Raw genomic sequence first — 21,532 nt, forward strand, 5'->3', positions numbered from 1 at the left:
AATGGTCTTCAGCTTAATGCGGAAAATCTGAGTCAGTCCACGGCCATAATACATTGCTTCATCAGGATTTTGTGCGAGCTAAGTGTTTAATAACTTTGACACACTGCTTAAGTGTTTTCTGATTTGCAGCAGAAGGCTCTTAAGGCTTCACATTCTTTAATGAAATGACCATGCCTTCACTTTCATTCTAATAACAGGAAGTGCTGCAAATAGGAACACAACAACTTCTTAGGAATACAAGAGAAGGGGGTGGGCGGCATGTACCCCATGGGCTGCACCAACTGACATAAACCAATCATACTGCATTGTTTGAGGATTTGAAAATGAGTGACATTGCCATGAAAAGGCCAGGTAAAGGGACAAAGGCTGTTCCTGAAATCAGTGTCTGCATTTGTCTGCCAATCAAGGGTCATTTTGTAGTGAAAACAAGAAAATGATGTGAGGTGTCTGCTGGTCAGCAGCAGCATTATGAACAGATGTCCACTGCAGCTTGAAAATGGAAAGTAATCTTTAAAAAAGCAAATCAAAGAGTAGAATTATTTAAAGGAGAAACATCTCTTACTTGGACTAATGAAAGACCATCAAAACAGAACATCAAATATTTACACAATCAGCATTTGCATCATATGAGAAAATAAAATCGCTCAAGCATGATTGCAGAGGGCAAAACTGTCATTTTATTTCAGATGTGATGGCACAGTGATGAACACAATGTGAATTGAATATGAAAACCTTTTGTCTGCAGCCCTTGCATGCCTGTGTGTGCTGAATATAATCAAGGGCTGAATGTCAGTAGCTAATGACACTGTTCAGACCACTGTTTGGGCCGCAACTGTCACAACAAATATCTTTTGTGTTCATCACATTATAACCAGCCTGTTATTTTTTCCTAGCTAATTGCTCTTTCAACATCCAATGCATCCTATCCCCAAAATTTCATGACAATTAAAAAAAGCAGCCTGTTTATCATTTTTCTGGATTGTGAAAAGATAGGCCTGGCTGCAGAGGGAAGGGAAGCAGAATAGTTCTTAAACACAAAGACTTCTAACTTGTACAAATGATGTGTAATGAAGACTACTGTCAGTTACTGGACCATTTATGCTTTCTATCCTTCATGATATTTTTTAAAACTGTAAAACCAAAATCTATCAAAATATTTTACAGCTTAATGGGACAAAAGCCCAAATCCTCAACAATGCTTCTTCTGCTGTAATGCACTTAAAATATGTTGCAATAAGGCTGAGGTTTCTTGCCTGGGGTTTACAGTAACACATCTGCAAATGTAAGCATTTATATATATCTCTAAGTGCAGACCATGTGCCTAGCTGTATGGTAATGAACTCATTAGCTCCATAATGGCAGCATTAAACATCTGCTTACTACTTTCACATGTAATCTTCAAAGATCAAAACTTTAGTTTCCATATGCTTGAATGATGGAGGTTTTGTACCTAACATAAGCCAGACATCCAGATTAGACAAAGGTTGGGGAAAAAAAAAAAACAGAACAGAAAAGGAATGTATTTAGTGAGAAAGGGAGAGATGGGAGGAGACCGAGCAAGTGATTGTGTCCATATGTGTGTGTGTGTTGTCATTCACCTTATTTATAATATGATTAGCCACTGTGTATGAACCTCATTTAAAAATCTGTAGTGACATGAAGTTGCTTCCCACAAGTCATCAGTGATGCAACAAATTAACAAAGCAAAAGAAAGTTGAAATACATGTCATATAAACTATGATAGCCTTCATAAAAGCTGTAGTTAAATAAAAAGAAGACCGCACTCTTACCATCCTCTGTTACAAGTCTATGGTGTTCTCTTTCTAGTTTGTCCACATCCAGACTTTCTGTCTCATCAATGGTGTACACATATGTTGGAGAGGTGATAAATGGTGGTGCCACAGTTGGTGGCGATGATGATGATGATGTGGACGTGCTGTTGCTGGACATCTTGGTTTCAGAGTTTGCAGTAGCACATGCTGAGATTGGCACTCCCTCCTTGCCAGAGTTTTCACATGGAGGTGCTGGCATTGGCATTGTGGATGGAATGTCCACCATGAGCAGCAAGCGCTGGCGACCTTCTGGGCTGACCTTGTGGGACTGGGACAAATGCTCATGCAGGCTGTCCAATCCCAGACACTCATCCTGGCACAAGGGGCACAGGACTCTGCTGGCCTGCCCTGAGGGCTCCAACGAGCTGCCTGTACTCACAGGTGCATTGGTATGTTCCAAGGTGGTCACTGATTTACCCTGAGGACTGTTTCGATGCCCTGCCAGATCAACAGAAAGGGGCAAAAACTGTGTTTATATAACTGCATAAATGATTACAAATGAAAAACATGAGACCATTTTGATTTTAATTTTCAGAACTAATTTCAGCCTAAATTTGCAGAAATACTACTCCATTTTCAAAATCAATGCAGTTACAAAAAAAATCTACTGAAAAAAAAATACTGAGTGCAGAGAGATTTAATATAAGCTTTCGATTGTAAGAGAACAAAACCTGTACCTTTGAAAAAATCTGCAATCTGTTTTTAAAATACAGTTTATGAGCATCAACAAACAAATCTCACCACCACTAAAATAAACCATAAATGGGTTTGAGAAAAAAAATTACAATTTCTAAATTTCTGCTCAGCATTGCAGTTCATGACTGCAGTCACAGTAATTGACAGTTCAATTTGTATGACATGTTGTCACTCTCCTGAGGTTTAATTTGAAAGATTAAATTTATCCAGGTGTGCCTTATATAAACCCAGCAAAAGTTAAAATAAAACAGTGAGGGGTTCACAATTAGTATAGCAATCAGTTTTAATAAACATAATCTGTTTAATTACCTTTCCAGTCTGACTTTCTCACTCATTTTCACTGCAAAGCTGTTACTGTTAAAATAATAAACAAGTACCACAAGCAGACTTCTCAAAAGGGTGGTCCTCAATTTAAATCTAATACCAGCAAAAAAATGAAATTACATTCCGGGGTGGAGATGAATTCTAAATAAAAAAGAAACCAAATGATTTGGGAAAGTGGGTTTTAACTGTGCGGGTTCTCCCCTCATTCTAACAACTTTCTGTTCTTGTAAAGGGGGCCGAGGGCGCTGAACAGGTACGTGTAATGATTGTCACCGCAGTCGCTAGCAAAGCCTGGACCCTGCTCAACGCCTCCGTGCGACAACAACGTACGACAACTCTCACGTGGCGAGGTGTCGTCTGCGCGCGTCCCCTCCACCCACCCCGCAACTACACGCGTCCGTCCAGCAGACGGCCAGTCCAACCCTTACCCTCCCACCTGCCCACCCCCGTCAACCTCCACAAGGTAACTCACGTCGATGCTGCTGGCGGCACGACTGCAGTGACGGACTTGTTTTTCAATCACTACACTCGGCGGGTGAACATCCGGTAAGTAACACTCGGGATGGCTGGTGGTGGTTACATGGATGCCGCGCAGTCACCGCATGCTGGATGACACTGGAGGTGTATTGAACACACAAAGACATGCGCGAAGGAGAAAAAAAGGGGGGAGAAAGGGAAGGAATTTCCCCCCAGAACCCGTCTCACACATACTCAATGACAAGTCGCGCACTCGCGCGCGCACACACCGCAATCAAGTCGATGTACAAAACTTCTCCACGCAGCTCGGTGGCGTCAACACTGGGTCTGATTACTTTCTTAAACTGTCATGCCTCTTGCACTCCGGGACCTGGAAAACAAACCCCGCCAGCCCTATCAGTGCTCTAAGCCTGCCATGGCCGTTTGGAAAATAAAAAGAAAGGTACAAAAAATATATATACTCGAACTGGTACAAATAAAGGCGGTGCTCAGCCAAGCAAAGCGAAAAAACCTCATTAAGCACAACTTCTCCGTGTCTCGCTGGCGGGCGACTCCCCCTCTTTCTCTCTCTCTCCCCCAACACGAACAGACTTTCCGCTTACAGGTGCATCCCACGAAACCGCGCCTGTGTTTTTCAAGCCTGCATTAATTACCTGCCCAGGTGAGCGATCTTATTGTTCATGCCTTTGTGTTGCGTAATGGCGGTGGCTACTCCTAGCTGGTTCACGAGCACTTCAGTCGTGCCACGAGGGGTGGTCGGTGCACCCCCCTCCTTTAATCAGGTTACAGCCCATCATTTTGTTTCTTCTAGTTTAGTGTTAATAAGATGCAGCTTCTTATTTTTAATTATTATTTTGAACTTTTAATATTTGAACTAACTTTTGATCTTTACACAAATATAAAAACACTGACAAGCCAAGGATTGGTCTTAGCATTATGTTACTTATCTTCAAATAACAGAGCCTCAGAAGACATCCATTCCCAGTCAGAAGGATGCAATACAGGATAAAAAAAAAAAAACGTTTGCCCACAAAACAACCTACACTTGCCTTCTCGTGGTAGGTAACTCCATCTAGAATACACGTAATTCCAAACTGCAGAACAGGATCCTTTTCTTCAGCACACATCTGCTTTCACACCAGTTTATCCTTGATGTTGTCTAATAAACTGTTTATAAAATACATAGGCCTTGTCTAAAATTTGCTTCTCATCATTCAAGTAATGAATATGGCTGCTCTGTCCAAAACACAACAATGCTGTTCATAAATGCCATAACCACCAAAACAGCTTTGCACAATAGAATCTTGATTAAAATGAAAAGACCTGCTTTGGGCAACATCTTATACAAAGCAGGAAGCAGGGTGGGGATGGGAAGCATCATAGGGATGGTGGGTGGGACTGCCTAGAACCAATCCATTAACCAACCTAAACACTTGGAAACTTTCATAAAAGTTTATCCAAGGTCTTTCTTCTGCTACTACTTAACCAGTTGAAAAGGTCTGTGCCTTTGCAGGCAGAAAATGATGTTTGGCCGTTTGGTGGACGAACATAAGGAGAAGCCTCAGCAGGTGATTAGGAAGATGAAAAGTTGCGATGAAAAAATTCTTTGATGAAATCATACATTCCTGACAAAGTCCAGCTGAAAGCTGATTAAGCAAATGGTGGAGCATCCATCCAATCCACCTTTCTAACATGCCATTTACCATCAACATTTGCAAATGTTGACTTCATCTTGATGGAATTACTGTGGATGGTGGCTGAAGAAGATGTGCTATTTGAAGTCTTTTAAGCAGATAGAAAATAAGTCTGAAGATAGTGAAAGACAAACAAAAGGAATCAAGACACAGTGTTACGGTTCAAGAAATTTGCGCCGGGATGAAATAGTGTATGGCATTCACCTTCTTCTCAACACGAGAACACAATGAACTCTTTGAGACCATTATTATTATTATGTCTGTGTGTTCACATCTTTTCTTTGTAAAGCACTTTGAACTAGCCTTTGATGGTGGGGTGAAACACACCATATAAATTCGCTTTGTTATTATTCTTATTAGGAACAATAATGGGTTTCGCTGGTGGTGATGATAATGGGGACTCCCAGTTAAATATTGAATGAAACATTCTGATTAAAAATACCAGATAAATTTTTTTAGTTGTTCAGGAGTAATAATATTTGTGATTTCTCTTTGTTTCATCTAGAACTGATGTAAATAGCCTCACAAAAATTTTACAAACAAGCTTAAAATGATTACCTTCTCCTCAATACTTGATTATAGGATAAAAAGTGAACATATTCCACACAGTACATACTGCTCAGCCCAAGAAAGTTTATACCAGCAAAGCCGATTCCCTAAAAACTTAAAATATTTCAAATATGCTCAGGAGTATTTAAATATGTCACACTATAAATCAGTGATGTATTCTAATGGATCTGAACATTTGTAACCTTGGGTAGTTGCCATTTTTGTACTAGATGTGGTGTAATTGTGCACACACACATATTAAAAGACACACATGCATGTATACACTTTATAATCACACCTAAATATTCTAAACAACTTTTTTAATGAGATGAACTAAGTTATTTAAAGTGCTGAGCCTGTTTTGAAAGGAACTGCATAAGTGTTTTCATGTGGCATCCTGATGGGAAGGAGGTATTTCATGAACACTCTGAACTTAGAAATGCTGAGGAATATCAGACATACAGATAAAGCACAACATATTTAAAGTAAAATGTTGTTTGTACTCTCCACCATCATAACTCCCATTACAGAGCATCTTACAATGCAATCATCATTGCTAGCATCATCCGCCCTGCCAAATGACAGACCCAATGGTGATGGGGAAATGTTTTCCTCACTGGTGAGGAAGAGAGGGGGGTTGAGGTTGAAAAGCAAGGGTCAGGAGAAAGTTCCTGACTGGCATACAGTTCTCCAGTGGGGAAGTGGGGGGGAAGCTGGGAAGGGTGCTGGAGACAAGCTCCAGAGAAGAGAAGGGGGAATTCTGTGTCTCACATAGAGGAGCTATCAGATTGCAATGCCGCTGCTAGGCGCCCATGACCCAGAGCATGATAGTTTGCCTACCACCAAGGGAGAGATGAGGGCTGGCAAAAAATAAATGTCAGAAAGATTAAAAAAAATTGAGACAGCTGTTTGTTTGCCATAGTTGTTCTGAACCATTTCAGGAGCAGCCCTATACCCCTTCTCCCTCACAAGGTATGACTGCAAGATGATTTTCTTGCTGAGAAAACAAAGAACACAAGCCATATTTCTCTCAAGTCTATCTAAATCATGCGAGGTGCTGACTCATTTATCGCGGAGGATGAACATGGACTGATGTATTTCCCAACCAACCTCGCACGAAATGTAAGTCTGCGGTTTGTCATGAGATACAGTTCAGTGCCATGAAACATCACAGCTGCAAACTTAAGTCTATCACCTTTAATGTACCATCAACAAAAATGGGGGAGGTCTTTTTCTAGACTCCTGTGACCTACAAGACCCCTACTCCCTGTCATCTCAATAGCAGCTGATGTACTCCCACCATGAAATCCTAACAAAGAAGAATAAACAAGTCAGCCCACACCATCATTGAGATCTGAGGTGAAAATGAATGTTAACACATTCATGACATTCTGAAACACCACTTCCACCATGGTGGACAAGGTTTGCAAGGGTTCCTTCACTGTGCTTATAGGAATTTTGATTTTGTTTCTTTTGCTTGAGAAAGATCAATCATTCAAAGGAATGAACTGCTGTAATCGAAAGTGGAATCAATCTTCTATAGCGTCATATCACTTTAAATGTACCTCTTGTTGAAAGAAAAAATATGCCAAGAAAGTAGAAGCAGGCCATTTGTTATTTGTACCCAGCTGAGGTTCAAGTAAAATGCTTCAGTAGGGTATAGTCTGATGATTAAAACCCTTGCATAACATTATTTGAGGAGAGCAAGAGTGATTATTTTTAAATATCTAAATTCAGTAATCAGCTTAAAACCAATGTTTGGATATTTTACTGCCTGACAATGCAACAGCATTTCATACGCTGGATATATTTTAATTAGAAGTAAAATAAATCATAGATTGAATTTAAGAACAGTCATTTGAGCTGAAATTTCACACAAAGTATACATTTACGGGGTTTTTTTTTTAACAGCCTGTGAAGAGAATTCCTTAAGCATGACATCATGACCAAGTCAATGAAATCCACACAAAATGTAAATAATACTGAAAGTTCATCCCTCTCACAGACACAAGTGCCCACCAAAAATATTCATGTTTATGTCTCAATTATGTGTACTACTAGTGTGAAAGAAGAGGGGGAGGATCTTAAGGAATAAGGGTGATTTGCCTCCTTTTCCTTAGAATTTGTTTTGATCGTGTTCCACAATAGTGGACAGTGATATGATGGGCCATTTTCAAGCAGCATAAAATCTGTTGGGTTCTTACTTTCACTCTGTGATGAACTTGCTGCACTTGGTTCAGAAGTTTTAACAAGCGAGATACTTGTAACTGTAGATGGGTTGTTGATGGTGCTGCTGGGACTGGTGGAGGCTGTGACTGAAGTTGAAGGTGATGTGTTGCTTCCAGAAAATTCCACTTTATTTTCAGTATCCAGGATTTCGTCTGGGTTGTAGCTGCCGTCACCAGCTCGCTCTTCTCCATCTGTTTTGCCAAGAAAAAAAACAGCATCCATGAATATGATTTGTATCACAGAAATCATGAACTGAGTAGTTCCAGAAACACATGCTTACCAAAATTTTACTTAAATTTATTTTTTGATAAATGTAAAAAGTCTGTAATACATTTCTATTAAAAATTTATTGTCATTAAGACATCAGCAAGGAACCAGTGCAAAGGACCTGGCACCAAAGTAATGATTATTTGTTTTGGTTTTATTTTTAGTTACTGAAGGGCGCCTAGAAATTACCAGCATTTTAAAAGCACTAAATGCATGTTTTGCATTCCAGTTTAAGAATTTCAGGGAAGAAAAGAAATCTTGTACAATACTCATTTATATAATCTAACATATTTAAAATGTTTCACACAGATGTACGCATGAAAAGATGGAGAAAAAAATATGGAACCGCAAAGAAAAGAGCAAAAGGAAGGTTTTGCACGCAAGAGCACCAGACTTGAAATAGGAAAGTGATGTGAAGGTTCAACATCCCTCTCTTTCATCTTAATGGCAAGCCCTTAAAAAATGTTCCAAAGTTTTGGGAAAAAAGGAATGGATAAGCGAATGACAAATATTCTGTCACTTCTTCAGCAACCCACCACTGAGCAATCCACGTCAATTTCTGCTACCATCTATCACAAGAAATCCCAATTAAGTCGGGGATTAAAAACAGGTCCCTGCGCTGGTCGTAATAGCACCAGCCATGCATCTTTTCCACTCCAGTAATGAATTAATTTTGTGTTTATCTCTAGGAAATGGCGGGCAAAGAACAGAATGAGACTGTTTCAGATCAAACACGCGTCTGACGAGATAAACTGTCTTGTTACTATCCTTCCATTTTTATGCCTGGATGTTACCTGGCAAGCAGGTCACTTTCTTCTCGACTTTAAATTCTTCTGACACCAAATTGCCAGCAGGCAGCTGAACTATGCGCAAGATGAAAGAAGTGGCAAAAATAAATAGTAAACCAACAAAACCCATTAGCCCCCTCCCCTCCCAACAAAAAAAAAAAAAACTCCCTCCACTGTCCCAATAACCCTTCCATCTTCTTTACTCTTTGCATTCACTGTTGTTGAAAGGTGGCTGCAGACATCGTACCAGACAAGACATGAGACAAGGCGCTCCTTGGAACTATATCCGCGCCATTAATCACAATTCCGGCTTCAGCCCGTCAAAATCCGCATACGTTTCTCCCTCGTCTGATCACAATCCCCGCCTGAACAACAGGTTGTAATTTTATGGATGGTGGCATGACAGCAAGTTGGTGAGCGTGTGTGTAGAGGCGAGTAACTTTCAATATTCCGGTACTGGACCGAAGAAAATAAGGAATTTTATTGAAAACGGCCTCGTAAAAAGCAAGATGGCGCCACCATCATGGCGAAAACGAATACTCCTCGTGCAGACACATGCTGGCCCATGCTTTTTGGCTTTGTGCTTGTACAGCGTCTAACACTGTCATAGTGCTATTACAAATTCATGCACAGGTCAGACCTTGCACTCTTTAATTCGCTTCCACACTACCCTCCCCCTCCCATACAAACACCTCGTTCTCACCCCTCCCACCCCCCTACAAAAAAATCCCTACCCTCCCTTCCCTCCAAACCCATCGCTTCCCCTGAATTGGCTGCCCATAGTGCATTACCTCCCTTATCGTTTCCCAGGAGGTTGGCCCTTATTACAGCATGCCGGAGCAGCAAATGAAGTGTCACTCAAACAGCAGTTTTAATCACAGAGGGAAACACGGATCTGAGACCTGCATCGCCAACATCCTGTCATCTACTCGCCAGCTCGCTTTTGTGGTCTACCCCCTTTCTCTCCTATACCGCCAGCGTCCCCTCACCAAAAGTTCAACTTTTTTTTTCCTAACCGCTTGTGAGCGCGCGCGCGCCCACACACCACAGAGCGGGATTCACACTGTTTTCAAAATAAGCCAAACAACTTTTCATAACAAAATTGTCTTATTAGGACAGAGGATATATTGGGGGTTGAACTTTACTCTCAGAATTGAGAGGACAAGGTGTGTGTGTATGTGCACACACGCTCGGGTGTGTGAATGGGTGGGTAGAGGTTGGGAGTAATTAGTATTTCAGGCCACCAGACTTAGGCACGAAGGAGGCAACGTCGGCGGCCAACTCGTTGATGATCTCAATAATACGCCAAACTGTCTTCCAGACGGCGGCTGACGCCCAGGCACGACACAAGCACCTGTTTATAGATACATCCCCATGTAATTTTAAACGTACCAGCCCGAAATGGAGCTATGTCGGGTGATATAAATCATGGCGGTGATATCGGAACCATCTGGGGAAGGGGGGTCCAGCCTGCGAGGACGAGGGAAAAATAAAGCTGACAAGGCCAAAGGATGGCGATGTCCACACAAAGCCACACGGAAGGAAGGAATTTAAGAAAAGAGGCATATAGGAAGGGAGGCTAAGTAGGCAGGTCAATTTATTTATTTGTGTGTGTGTGTGTGGATTTTTTTTTTTGTTTTTGGTCGAGGGCATTGGACAGACAACTGGCATTCTGGTTTCATCCTCAGGGGCGAGAACTACGTTTCGTGGGCTCTAGTCACAGACGTCGACGCACATCCTCTTCTTCCTAACTCACCCTTCGTCTTGTCTGTTCATCAGAGAGAGAGAGGCGGGTAAAAAAATATAAAAAAAACCTTTCTACCACACCCAGTCTCTCTAGCCTTCATCACCCGCCGTGTTGCTCTTTATGTACAGGCGTCGGGGTCTATACGTCTTCGGTAGCTCGTCTCCTGGAGCTGCGGGTGTGTATGTGAGGCACCATTATGTTATCAAGTTGCTCCGCGAGTGAATTCAAGCACGTATTCGCGTAGCCATTGCACCCCACTCCCCACCCTCCGCATCACCGTCCATGAAACAATCCAGTTCATTATTAACGGCCGCAGCGGGCAAGTCCAGGCAAGACGAACGCGCTACTTGATTGTGGCGCAGTGCTAATTAGGACGTCTCACCTTTCATCACCTTCAAGCCAACTTTCCCCCCTTCCGCTCGGCTGTGACGTCAAGACGTAACCTATACAAACCCCCCATCCCCTAACCGCTGTACCACCACCACACGCGCTTACCTACATCTCTCTTTGTCTTCCTAGCCCACCTCCCTTCCCCCTCCTCCTTGTCTTCTTTACGTTTGAGGGGTGGAAGAGGGTGGTCTTAGTAGCTTGAGGGTTGTTTCCAGTTCTGAGAGGCCAGAAAAAGAAAAGTGGGGCTGAGGGTGAGGGAAGGGGAAATAAGGGGCTGAAGGTGGTGATTGGGGGCAGGAATTAAGGAGCGAGTGTTGTAGGTGGCTGGAAGAATGAAGCGAAGACAACAGGCGAGGGTCACGGCAAAGTCTCGTCATCAGTGAACTTGTGTCTGTGTGAACACTGCTCAGTTTACCGACGATTAAAAGTCTAGACTGACGAGTCTCTCTCTACGGTCGCCGCTGTGGTCAAGCCTCAGAGCCGTGGTTGTCAAGAGAGATGAAGTCGTTGCCCCTGGGGCAACATGAAAACGTTAAGGACAAGCGTCTTGATTATAAGGCGATGTCCAAACCTCGCATATGTTATTTTACTACTAATAAAGTAAATTTATATATATTTTTTACCCCACCATCAAAGGCTATCAAAGCGCTTTACAAAGTAAAAAAAAAATAAACACATAAATAATAATAATAATGGTATCGAAGCAAAGAATTCATCGTGTTCTCATGTTGAGAAGATGATCAATGTCATCAGCATAGCTGCAGTCACTACAACTCAGTACCATTACCAAAATATCCGTTTCTACCCTTCTAATCGTGTTTGGCTGTCTTTTGACTTGCAGTTGTAGTAGTCTTTGTATAGTAGTATGAGTGGTAATAGTAGAGGTAGCGGCGGTAGTCGCAGCAACAATATATAATTGTCCATTTTCGGGAAAAATGTTTTACCCCTGGTGATGTAGTTAAAAAGCAGTGACACAGATGCCCTGGGGTAAAGAAACATGAAGTAGTGTCCATAACCACAGCCCCAATGGGTCTAGTCTACCTTTATGCAGGACAATTTTACAAAATCAACGACAAAAATGAAAAAAGTTTTCGCAGGTTGCGTGCAACTAGTGTCCACTATATACAGGTCACATACACTACTTTAGTCACAATCTAAAACCACCCGTACCATAGGCCAGTGGTTCTCAAAGTGTGGTCCGTGGACCACTAGTGGTCAGCGGGCATAAGTCAGGTAGTCCGCGGCTGACAGTCGTCATTTGTCAGCAAAGTGATGTTTAAAGTGATGAATTCTTCGCATTAACATTTTAATTACAAAGAACGAGGTAGGTAGTTTTATGTCAACTTATTACTATACTACTTTTACAAAAGGACATTTAGTTTTGAATTAAAATGAAATAAATGTGGCAATTTAAATTTGAAATTCATAGTGCAGACTGATTTTTATGCCTTGGTGGTCCGCCATAGTTTTTACTTAGGCCTTGGTGGTCCGCCATAGCTTTTTCTTAAGTAAAGTGGTCCGCGGTCCGAAAAACTTTGAGAACCACTGCCATAGGCCATTGTCTCCCGCCACTCACAACCTCGTTTTGAAGTCGATGTCTATGCTACAGTTAAATAAATAATAAGACTAGCTATTTATTACGCACTGGCTACTAATAGTGTGGAGATCGGTCGTGCTGGATTCAGATCTTGTCTCGGGCTAGTTAGTTTACCGGGAAAAATAAAACATACAATGCCCCGAAGGCAGACCCAAACACAAAGGACTGCAGATGTGACAAGCGAGTGTTTGAACCACAGCACTACCGGGTTCATCTCTACCTGCTCTCTTCATAAAGTAGCTCTACAGGGTTGCTGCGCAGTGGTTTAATCTTAGTTGTCGGTGGGGTGTTTCGCACCCCCTCCCTGAAACTTTCCAGGTGTCCATATGAAAACTGTCCCCAGCCTGTTAACTGAAAAATGCCGGTCTCTCTTGTGCTTACAGCTCTAATGAGTAAGACGTTTTTGCACTACTTTTTGTGAAGCCTTCTCAATCGCCTGCAAGACATTTAAAAGGAATTTCTTTTCAACTCGTTAAAAAAAAAATCGACTTCACGACAACACTTGCATTAAATCTCAGCATCGATGCCGGATGACTGGACCGAAACGCTGTCCTGCAAATTGTTTTCCAGCGACACACTTGCATGCACTCAACTCACTCCTCTATTATTTTCCCTCAGCCCCTCCTCCTTTCCCTTCCCTCCGGCGGTCGACTATCTTTGTGCCGTGGAAGCAGATCAAGACGCCAGGATCCGCTGACGAGCCAGCAACGGACAGCATGCGGCAAACTAGGTGCAGCCCTCCCTCCCTCCAACACACAGCCACACGAGCGCACACGCGCGGCAGACGTGGGGCCAGCCCCAGGTCGCGGAAGGTTTTGACCCGTCTGCGATAAACTTTGCGCCATTCTTGCTCTCCGTTTGTCAGTCATCAACCGTCATATTTCCTCCCTCACCAACCGCCTTTCATCTGCAGAGGTTAGAGCTGGAGAAGCATGGCCCTCTTGATCCGAGACCAGGCGACGAGGCTAAACAGGCAGAAGATTTTTTTTAACCCCACCCCCTCATCCACAAAGAAGGAGAAACAAAATCATGGGAAGAGTCCTTTAATGTGGGAGGGAGGTTTCGGCCGAACCTTTCCTTTCCCTCCTCACGTCCCTCGGATTTTATCTGACCTTGACTGCTGGGTAGTCCTTTTCTTCTCTCACACCCTCAGCAGTTCCCTATCTCTTTGCCCCCCTCCCCTAGTCCTCCACACCCTCCCAGCTCGCAGACTCCATTTGGCAGGAACACAGGCAAATCGATAGAAAGAAAGGACGGGGAAGTCTTGCTCAATCAATTGCCTTCAAATATGATTGGAATATCATGTGCTCGTGGGGCTAAATGGGTCAGCGCTCCAAGCAAGGATCATTACTTGTTTGCATTTTCGCAAGTTAATGCGACCAAAATTGGCAGCCAGTCTGGGCGCGTGCAAGAAGCCTCGTGCCCAGGAAAGACGGTGTGGGTGACGATACTGGCAATAATTTAAAGAAAAAAGTTTTTGTAAAAAAATAATAGATAAAACAAAAAGCGACGAAAACAACTAGAAACCGGGGGACAATAGCTTCGTTTGTGTGTGTGTGACTGTGATGGAGAATGGGCTGGTGAACGCTATAATGACTTCAGCAGCCACTTACCTCCCCTCTCTTCCGCCTCCCACCCCACCCTCCAAACATTGTCGTTCAAAAAAAAAAAAACCGTTTTCTACACAATACAACAAATCACCCGCACGAGGCTGGACAAAATGGCAGAGCTGCCATCCGACCGGTCCCAGTCCCGTGATTAGCCCTGTCCTGCAACTCCATCCCTGTGTGCAGAAATTTTCATTTCACAGACGCAAAATTCATTTCCTTGGTAACCGGGTGCCAGGGCCATAATTAGCGGTCCAGGTATTGATTGAGGGAAAAATGCTTCGCAGATTAATTTGATGTGCTAGTCCACTTGATGGGAAAAATAATACAGCCCAGAGAGCGGCAAGATGGGGCTCAGTGTTTTCCCCAACTTTAATTACAGGAATTATAGGGTCCCGGACCAAGGAAGGGAGAGAAACGCAGTGGCCCATGCGCCTGCCTCTAAACTGATCTATAAAACTGCATTGATTCATTAGTGCTGCAACAGCCAGCGCGTCTCTGCAATCTCTCATTAGATGGGGTTTTAAGCCTGCCCAATATCACAAATGAGAACATTCAGGGCCAACACTTTTCCCTAACCACCCCTCCCACCACTACAACCTCCACCAACCCTCCCTTCTGCTGTTCTTTCTACTCCTTCAGCACTTGCCTTTCTTGTCTCCCCTGTGTTGAAGAAAAGACACACGTGACAAAAGTGCACGAGTTTGGGAAGTTGGGCGGGGAGAGGGGGGGAAAGGGAAGGTAGGGGTGGGAAGAAGTAGAGTTTTAATTAAAGTGTCGTATGTCTTGCTAATACTTATCTGTACGATTTGCACCGATACGTCTTTGATCCCACCCGTACCCCATCTCCCAACCCCCGCACAATAGTTTGGTAACCCCGCTCTTCATTGGGTTGTCTCTATTCAGCAAACCATCTGTACGAGCGTGTCGTCGAGTTTATTTCTCTTATCCACTTACCTACTCCCCAACCACTCCCCAAAAAACACAAGACCTGAATGCGTTAATTACTATCTTGCCCACCTACGTTAATTAGACAATCCGGTCTAGGGTAAGCTCCACCACCATGTGCGCGCGCGTAACAATCAACGCCATTCCACGCTTTCGCACGTCACCAGCGCGCGCGTCACTGGCCTTCAATCGATGCTGTTGCAAAAAAGAACGGTGACGTACGTACAGTAAGGAAAAGTCGAGAAGCGTTCGTTTCCATTCAGGGTCATTAGAACTCATTACCGCAAGCACACACACACAAACGCAAGCATGAACGCATGCCTCCGACAGTCACGCACGCACGCATGCACGCGAGACGCACGACCGAGTGTGATGCAAGCGACTCGCGCCTGAAAAGGGCGACCCGGCGCAACGCCGCACACGGCGGGTTTCCTGCCCACGGAGCCAATAATAAGTATATTTAATGAGGCCCCGCTCAGCCCCTGCCACCATCTTGCATAATGCCGTCTGCTGCGGTGTCCCCCGGGTCAATAATTTATGCTGACACAGGCAGATGCTTACTACAACCAAAAGATGGCGGCCAAAAAAGGAGCCGAGAGGATGACAAAAAAATCCTTGATTTCTCCTCCGCACTCCCAGCGCCCCGATCGTCCGAACCGCGGGTTGCAGCTGACCGTTGGGTGGAAATTGCAGGCCGTACTGTCACTTCCATGTCTGCAAGCATTTTAAATAAATTGCTGTGAACAGGTCATCCTCCCAGACGCAAGTATTCAAAAATATATATTCTATCCACCCACAAGTAACGAGCATGGCGGACTGAATAAGAAGGGTGAGCAGAAATGACAAGACGACTTCGGTAAAGCAAGTCCACAACGGTAATGAAGGAATCGGTCTAACTGAGGCTGGCAGAATCCTAGGAATACTTACAGAGGCCGGCTATGATCGCTTGATGATAATTTTCCTAATCGGTATCGACCACAGAAGACTTTTCCCATCGGTGGCCACTGTCTCGTCTAAAGGAGAAGTGAGAAAGGCTGGATAACGATCCCAATAATGGCGCCTCAACATGAACAATATAAATACTTCTCTTCCCTCCTAAACCTACCCCCAAAACTGATCGATACGATTTCTGACCCCTGTCTGCTGGTTGTTTTGTACTGTTCTAAATTCGAGTCATGTGATGCGAATTATCGCTTCATTGCACCTGTATCGCGGTAGTCATGGAACCAGTTATGTAAAGCTTCGAAACCACGCAGGTGCATGAACTGTCAGTCCCAGTCTATCCCATCAAACCGTGTGGAACTTCGCGAACACGCCCAGGAACGCGAGGATGCACACACACGAACACACGCACGAACAGAGAGCGCGCGTTTGTCTGTGGAGGCGGCGTCTGGCTTTATGACGAGGAACTGTTAAACCGTCCTTTAACATGGGCGGAGAGACCATTCCACGCCCTTTTGATGGCTTCAAGCTATAAAGGAGGAGGACGTAGCGGGATGATGTGTTTCATGAAAATTCAGACCGAGGACGCTTTACTTCAGATACTAAGCCTGTTTTAAAACGATTTCCAACTGCCAGCATCACAGACTGCTTAATCGAGGAAACTAACAGGACTTCCGCACGCAGAGCTAGGCGACAACGAAAAAGAACAGTTAACGAGAATCCTCCCACTCCCCCAACACCCGGCTTGTCTGATTGGCAGAAAAATAATAAATAGGAACCTCTGCTCTCTAGTGGACGTTAGCTACAAACAGATGCAATGTATGTCATTCAAATACTTATGTCGCGTTTCACCTCCGATCTATAAATAAGGTCTGTACGTGTCATAATGAGGTTCCTAACTAATTTTCTCAATAAAGTGATGCAGTGACCGCTCGAAAACATGGAACAAAGCCTGACAGTACCCTGAAACTCGGGTGTCGCACTTCCCGATTCATGATTGTGACTCCCACCCACCCAGCCAGCAAAGGCAACCAGCCAAAGTGGTTGACGGTGGCGATGGGTGTGGAAGATGAGTAGTAGTCTGGAGCACCTTCAACCCCTCCTCTCCCCCGTCTTACTTACTTGACCTTAATCTGCACGATCGAGGCTCCCAACACGCTGAAATCATAACGGTTGGACCTGCACGCCTCATTACCTCCCCCTCCAGTCACGTGCGCTACCGACCTTCCCTCGCTGCGCATGCGTGCGTGCGTATGCTGGCGACTTGTGCCACATCCTGTCACACAAGCAACATCTTCCACCTGCGTAGGAAACGTCACCTTGCAACTTGGGAGGCGCACACGAGGAGGAGAAGCAGGATGGGTGTGGAAGGGGGACCCCTGGGGCCCCGGGAACGCCAGAAGCTGAAAGCAAAAGGTGGGGAGGGGGAGGGGATTTGTATCCGCCACCAAGGGTCCGCCCCGGCAAAAATTTCAATACATCAAAAGGGGCCCATTGTCAGGGCCAGGATTGATTGCCACGAAACTTTGCCGTCCGCTCCTCATTACAAGCGAGACAGGTGATTGGTATTCCGACAGGTTTTGTAACACCTTTTGTCGACGAGACCAGTTTGCGTGCTGGCATCAAAGCCAAAGCATAAAATTACCTGTGCTGCGTTCTGAGCTGAAGGAAGAGTGGGGTCATTCCGGAACAAAAGAAAAGCGTTTCACTCGCTCGCTCAGTAAGTCGCACGCACGCACGCACACGTACGCATATACACGCGCGTACAGGTTTAAGGGGCACTACAGGTGGACGATTTATGGCATAATTGTTTTACTGTGCTGTAAGCAGTACAGGGGAAAAAAGTCCAACTGCCAGATATGATTATACACAGGCGTTGACCTGCTTTCAAAGATATTACATGGGTACAATCGTCTTTGAGTTCGCAGACGATCAAACTTGCATAAGTCATTGCATTTCTATTTATTCTTTCAACTATAGATCAGAAGTGAGCAACAGCTCGCATACACATGGCAGTTAAATTTAGAAGACGCTTTTTGTCACCGAGGAACAAAAGTGGAGGGGTGAGCCGATATTAATAATTCATGACTGCGTTTGTGATCACTGGTGTCATGGTTTCAAATCAAAAAGTGAGTGGCATGCATGTTCCTGTTAGATGACTGCTCATCTGTTGACAGAAATGGCGATATTCACAGCATGTACTATAAAAAAAAATGTACACCAGAAAAGTGGTCATGTAACTTCGAAAAAATAACTAAGCACTAGACAAAACTGACACACCCGAGACAAAAGTGCTAAGTACACCGTGTGTACATCAGACAAGTGGCAGTGTACATTCATGTACATGCCATAAACACTGTACACACTGACAAAATGTACACCTAACCCAATACAAGTGTACTACAAACAAAATGACAATGGACACAGAATAAAAGAGGCAGTACACGGCATATACACTTAAGATAAATGATAAAACGCGCTGCATGTATGTAAACAAAAAGAAAAGTGTACATGACATATACAAAGCTAAAAATGACTATGCATTGCTTGTATACCAGATGTACTGTACACTAAAAGTAACAGTTCACTGCATACACACTAACGAAAGTGCCATGTACACAGTTTTGTACAACAACCATTACAGCATTCTCTGGAAACTGAACAGTCTTGTCTGCCTGTCTCTGTGTACAGTCCTTAGAATAAAATATTCACATTTCTGTTCTCTTTCTGTATCACATAAAAGCGGTCACGCAAGCAAACACGCCGGAGAAGCATCCCACCCCATCCAGCATATCTAATGCATTTGGTCGCTACCTACGGCGTGACCTGCGACTCATGGGGTCATGGAAAATCGACCGTTAGCCATGGTTGCGCTGTTGTAGCACTTGTTGCAATAAGCGAAGGCTCGAGATGTTTTGTCAGTAAATGACATACCCGACACCTCGGAACAATTCCTCTCAATTCACCCTGGCTGAAGATGCATACTTGTAGATACCGCATCCTTCACTAAGATCTACGACTTAATTTATCCCGTGGGCCCACCAATCAGTTATAATTACACCTGTGCCTTTTTATGTTTATTCATTTGCTCTTTCTTTTCTCTTTCTTTTTTTCACTCGTTCTATTTCAAACCCGTGAACTGTACGAACTAATCTGTCTTGCTGAAAGAAAATCCAGCATCAGACCTGTGCACAAAAAGTATGTCAGACGAGCTGGTCTGGCGAGGCAAATTAACTTACACGCATGACTGCCTGCACACCTAGACCCATCATTTGTGAGTGCGTCATTATCCTGATTTTATGCCACTGTGCTGTCAAACATTCACAAAACATCTTTTGTGCTCTCCTTTCTCCGAGGCCAGAGCCAACCGCACCCCGCCCCACCCTTCCCCCAAACGCCTAACACATTTTGCTCTCTCTAACCCCTTTTCTCTTCTTCGCTGTAGTCATTACACTCATTTTTGAAAACTAGAGCCACAGACGCATCGCACATTCTGCGCGGTTTGGCTAATGTTTTCTTTACATCCACCATAAGCAATGGTAGCCAAGCAAAAACAGGAAGGGGACAGGGCTAAAAGTGAGAAAAAAATTATGGAGGGGCACAAAGCAATGCGGTGGTGGTGGTGCAAAGGACACACACCCAGACAACTCGTGGTTTTTAGGACGCTGAAAGCGGTATCACCGAGTCTCTTGCAAAAGTTTTTATTTCTCGGGGTTTGTTTTCCAAGAACATGTGATGGAATTCGTGATTGAGAGGGGGGAGGGGAATAGAGGTTAGAAAGCACCCGCAACACGTTGTGTCGTCAGCGGGGGTGGGCCACCCGTCATCACGTGTGCTTCACGGCCAGGAAAGGTGGGGTGTGTGTGTGCTGGGGGATGAGGGCTGAAAGAGCGAACAGCTACGAGAGGGTTAATAAAGACTGAGCAAATTAACAGGGTCTGAGGGTAGAAGCCACAGGGTGGGCGACAACATCTTGCAAACATAATCCATATGCTAGCTCACCCACTTTCAGTTTTGCTTGCAATTAAAAACAGCTTGACTTGCAACAGGCAAACGAGAGTTGTGACCTAACAGTTGCAAATTATACATGCACTGTTTTATATATTTTTTAAAAAGCTTTAATTCACTGGTGTGTATCACTGTCGATCTTTTCCTTTCCTTCCATAAAAATGCACATAGTTCTCATTAACCCTGCAATATCATGCATTTTTATACAGTTCAAACTAGATGTTTTCTTTGTGCTTTGTAGAGATTACAGGACGCCAACAGTTAAAAGCCGACATAACACATCATGTGCAAGTTACTCTAAAATCTGCCTTACATGCTTCTAAACTTTATTATGCTGTGTCAAGTACTTCTGCCTTCTAGTGTATTCATGATGAACATCAGAAGCCTGAGCATATATGTTCCTCTGCAACTTAAAGGGTTTAAAGTGCACGTAAATTTAAAATAATCTCATCAGATATCAGAATCATACACATATCACTTAGGATGAGATTATAAAGCTTAAGCAAAAATCCATGCACTTTCCAGTAAGTCATCTGCTGACCTCAAACAGCACATTTACTACATGTAACAGAAATTTGACTAAAGTTGTAAGGAAGATATTTTGGTACATAATTTTCACATTTCACTGATTTTCTTTTGACTCTTGTAACTCGAAAAGGAAAGAAAACTGGCAAGTGTTCTACAATTCATCTCAAAAGACCTAACAGGTCAATTTTTGTTGTAAATTAGTCCTATTCCACTTCTACAATGTTAAACTCCAATTGAATTTGAATGTATAGGCAAATATCAATTGATTACTAATCTTTCACCATATTTATTTGTGTATAATTTAATATCTTGATGTTCTTATTTTCATCTAATTCACCAAAACTGCTGTGTCCAATGTCAAGACTCCACCTGGCTGATAATATTTAGCTACAGTCTGTCTAGTGGGTTTAGACAGACCCCACAGCAAAATAGCAGCCAAGTTTAGATCTCAAAATATTTTGGGGAGTGTACATGAGATAACTATGCCATATTTTAAATCATCCTGCAATCAAAACGGAAATAACCTCTTCAACCAAGATGCATCACCGCTTGGTACATAAGACGTCGGCGACTTTTTTAGACGTGACCTTTATACATCTTCTGCACCCCCAGCTCTCCCCTAGCCCAGTTTTCCTCTTTTAACAGCAAGCAACCTGTTCTGCATTTATCTATGAAATGATTTCTGTCTTACTGTCCCTGTAATTTGCATTCTAAATGCTATGAGCTGAAAACACTGATAAGACTTGCCTGAATGTAGTTTATTTTTTAAATGGACTTATCTAGTTTCTGACCCGTCAGTTTAACTTTCCCCAAACCAAAAGACACAAGTCTTCCTATTCTACCTTAATCCTAACTTTTTACTATTCGCTGATGTCCTTAATCTGAGCCATCCACAAGTAAACAGCCATG

The 21,532-nt window shown here is 43.5% G+C and overlaps 1 protein-coding gene across 4 annotated transcripts in view; it reads right to left on the reverse strand.

Moving 5' to 3' along the window:
• Positions 1-21,532, reverse strand: part of LOC112576703 (zinc finger homeobox protein 4-like) — a 145,345-nt gene that overhangs the window by 18,496 nt on the left and 105,317 nt on the right. For all 4 annotated transcript variants that reach the window (XM_025259354.1, XM_025259353.1, XM_025259355.1 and 1 more), the window contains 2 exons: positions 7,777-7,992; positions 1,791-2,270 (listed from right to left, as the gene is read on the reverse strand). In XM_025259354.1, coding sequence (XP_025115139.1) covers positions 1,791-2,270; positions 7,777-7,992 — 696 coding nt within the window. The remainder of the gene's footprint in view (positions 1-1,790; positions 2,271-7,776; positions 7,993-21,532) is intronic.

The sequence above is a fragment of the Pomacea canaliculata genome, linkage group LG12 (genome assembly GCF_003073045.1).
Source record: "Pomacea canaliculata isolate SZHN2017 linkage group LG12, ASM307304v1, whole genome shotgun sequence".
Taxonomy (NCBI): domain Eukaryota; kingdom Metazoa; phylum Mollusca; class Gastropoda; order Architaenioglossa; family Ampullariidae; genus Pomacea; species Pomacea canaliculata.